General features: G+C 35.7%; 1 protein-coding gene across 1 annotated transcript; it reads right to left on the minus strand.

The window, feature by feature from the left end:
• Nucleotides 1-1,010: 1,010 nt before the first annotated feature.
• On the minus strand, nt 1,011-2,399 carry LOC131153759 (uncharacterized). The gene is made up of 3 exons (XM_058106206.1): nt 2,313-2,399; nt 1,299-1,898; nt 1,011-1,121 (listed from the first exon to the last, which is right to left on the minus strand). Exons 1-3 carry the CDS (start codon nt 2,397-2,399, stop codon nt 1,011-1,013), a joined length of 798 nt encoding a protein of 265 aa, XP_057962189.1.
• Between the last annotated feature and the right edge of the window lie 874 nt (nt 2,400-3,273).

A 3,273-nucleotide genomic window follows, 5' to 3' on the forward strand; every position in this document is an offset into this window, starting at 1 on the left:
CTTCCTTCCTGGATTTGAAAGATATTTGCCTATGTCTATCAATAAATCTAGCAACTGGGCAATCTGCCACCTTATGCCTTTCTTGACAAATTGGGCATCTGATATGGCCGCTACTACTACTGCTACTGCTCGCCATCTTTTCTGCAAGAATTTAAGTATCGGGTTAGAGTATCAGCAATAATATTATCTCTTCCCTTAATATGTTCTACATTAAAGGAGTAATATTGTAACTCATTCCTCCACCTAACCAATCTTGCTTGAGTGCATCGTTTTAACTTAATTCTCATGAAATGCTTTACATAGGAACTATCTATTTTAACGATAAATGGTTTACTCAGGAAAAGTTCATTGGCCCTAATTCCTTTAACGACTGCCAATAATTCTTTTTCATGAACTGGGTAATTAAGCTTTGCTCCATTAAAACATCCACTCCAGTATCTGCTGAGATGTTCTGTTTTATCAATCTTCCTAATCTTTAAAACACACCCCCATGCTCTATATGAAGCATTGGTTTCCAGAATTATATCTAATTCTATTCCATCTGGATATTTTAATTTTGGAAAATTTTTGGCTTCTTTCTTTAAGGCTTTAACAACTTCAGTATCCTCTGAAGTCCAATTCCATGGATTCTTTACTGAAACCTTTTTCTGAATTGGTGTTGCCTTCTTTGCCAAATCCTTTATGAATTTTCTAATGTAATTCAATACTCCAAGAAAGCATTGACACTGCCTTCTATCTTTGAATTAATCAGGAAATTCATGTAGCCTTTCTGCTATGTGTGGTTGAAGTTCCTCTTCATTACCTCGAATTTTTAAACCTAAAAATTCTATCTGAGGTTGCATCCAAATTGTTTTTCTTTCTAAAAGAACCATTCCTTCTTTTCCGAACACTTATGCCACCTTCCTCAAATGTTCTAAATGATCCTTAGTATTTTTACTAAATACTAAAACATCATCGATATAAATTGCAACAAATCCAGTCATTCCTTCAAACGCTCTGTCCATTCTTCTCTAGAAAATTCTTGGGGCATTCTTCAGTCCAAATGGCATTACTAGCCATTCAAAAAGCCCAATGGGCGTTGTGAAGGCTGTAAGAGCTACTGCTCTTTCTTTGACCTTTATCTGCCAATACCCTGATTTGAGATCAAATTTAGAATAAACTGAGGGTTTCTGGTTACATCCATATCTTCCTGCTACCCCACTTATCTTAGCACAGCAGTCTGAATTCATATCAGACATGTTTCTTATATCCTAAAACATATGCCTCTGCATACAATAAAGTATTATCATTTGCCTTACAATTTCTGTTCTGACTCCGAGAGTATCTGATACTTCTGTATCTCTCTCTAGTCTCTGCTTAACAACATGTTTTACCACTTCTGGCCAACTACTGGGTAATTTATTGATGAATACTTCTTTTGCATACGCTTGATCTTGTGGTCCAGGCTTGTAATACCAATACTGGTATTCACAAAGAAACTCCTCAAAGTAACACATGTCATAGATTTGAATCTTTGTGAGAGCCATCCTGGCCTTCTCTACTAGCTCGTCCCCTCTATCAACTAGCAAATATCCTACAAACTCCCATTTGAGGAAATCAACTATGATAGCAATTACTTCATCTAGAGTTTTGATGGTGTTAATAATAATGGTACTCACATCTGAGTTCCTTTGAAGTATTTCCCAAAAATCTCCAGCATTTCCTCTTAGTGTGGCTACTGCAAATTTATATGCTTGCTCCACCAACCAAGATTCAATTCCTCTGCTAAGGATATGATATCTAATATCTGTAGCCCAATCATCAATTGCAACTGCGGGATCCTTCTCGCAATTAAGCCTAAGGATGGTTCCGTTCTGGGGTACTCCCTCTGGAACACTCTTCCTTGGTCTGAACTCCTCCTGAATTCTTCTTGGGTAATTTAAAATAAACTCTTGCTATTTTGCCGTGTTTTGGAGCATTTCCTTGAAAGATAACTTCTTTCGCTCCCATGGGTGTGGTTCCATTCTTAGGGGCTGCCATACTAGCTTAGCATCCCAAGATGAAACTTCTCGAAAACTTACTGGTACTGTTTCCCTAAAACTTGATGGTCCTGCTCCTGCAGTTCCACCTTTTGCTGAACCCTAACTAGTTCTTGCAAGGATTTTTTCAGCACTGGCTAATTTCTTAGCCTTGAGGTCTTCTACCTCATTAAGCCTTTTATTGATTCTCTTTTGAATCTCTGAGACTTCATTCTTTGTCCATTTTTCATGATGAAGAAGCTTATCCAACTCGTCCTAAGCATTATGGATATCATTAGTTATGTCTGACAAAACCTTTGTCTCATCAATGTCTCTAAGAGCACTCTGAACCTCCTGTTCCTGTGCATCTTCATAGTCTTTAGCAGTATATCTTCCTGACATGCTACTTTTGACTTGAGACGTTTGAGTGTCTTCTTCCCTGCTGAGAGATCGTATTTTGTCCTCATAACTCTTCCTGACACATGTAATATATTTTATGTCGGTGTGGGAAAAAAATATATTAAGTATTAGTTGTTGGACTATATGGAGTTAGGAGTTCAATTTTTTCTTTTTATAAAAATTTATATAGTTTTTAAGATGATATTTTTGTGATTGCTCAAATGATTTTGCTACAAGAAGAATGATGCAAGCCACCCGTAAGATACAAACAAAATTGACCACCAAAAATCTATAGACGGCAAATTAATCAACCTAAACATTTTTCTCAATGACTTTTCTATAAGTAGAGCATTTGATTATGAAAGAATTGAAAGCATTTCCTTACAAGTCATCACTATAGCTCTCTTAGGAAGGCTCTATCGTTGAACTAATTAATTTAATGAGTTGCCCAAGTTAAATTACTACAATTAAAACACTAAGAAACAATGAAAAAACTTGTTATAACACATTCAATTGATGTTGAACAATATCGTCTTAGTCAATCCACAAGTGTATAAATACAAAGCTAAATTAGATTTTGTGTAACACATGCCTTATTACACTGTCAAATCCACAAGAATTATTCTTATTTGGACTTGAGACAATTTTTGTGTGCAAGTTGAACTGCTCTTTTCCTCTTCCTTGAGTTGTGAGTTAATAGGAGAATCACGTACAACAACAATAGTTACATAGAGTTCAATAAAAATTATACTTACCACAACCCACTTTGTTGTGAATGAACACAAAATTATATATATAGCGGAATTTAAACGCACCAATAATAAAGAACAAATATGGAATGCACAAACAGTATATATGAAAGTAAGAAGAACAACAC

This window comes from Malania oleifera, chromosome 4 (genome assembly GCF_029873635.1).
Source record: "Malania oleifera isolate guangnan ecotype guangnan chromosome 4, ASM2987363v1, whole genome shotgun sequence".
NCBI classification, from domain to species: Eukaryota; Viridiplantae; Streptophyta; class Magnoliopsida; order Santalales; family Ximeniaceae; genus Malania; species Malania oleifera.

What these genes read in the sequence shown, in the direction of transcription:
- LOC131153759 (XM_058106206.1), bottom strand. Translation starts at nt 2,399, where the DNA reads ATGTCAGGAAGATATACTGCTAAAGACTATGAAGATGCACAGGAACAG. An exon ending in GAGACATTGATGAGACAAAG is followed by an intron (nt 1,899 to 2,312) that starts GTTTTGTCAGAC and finishes AGAAGAATTCAG; the next exon opens with GAGGAGTTCAGACCAAGGAA. An exon ending in TCGGAGTCAGAACAGAAATT is followed by an intron (nt 1,122 to 1,298) that starts GTAAGGCAAATG and finishes GGGTATTGGCAG; the next exon opens with ATAAAGGTCAAAGAAAGAGC.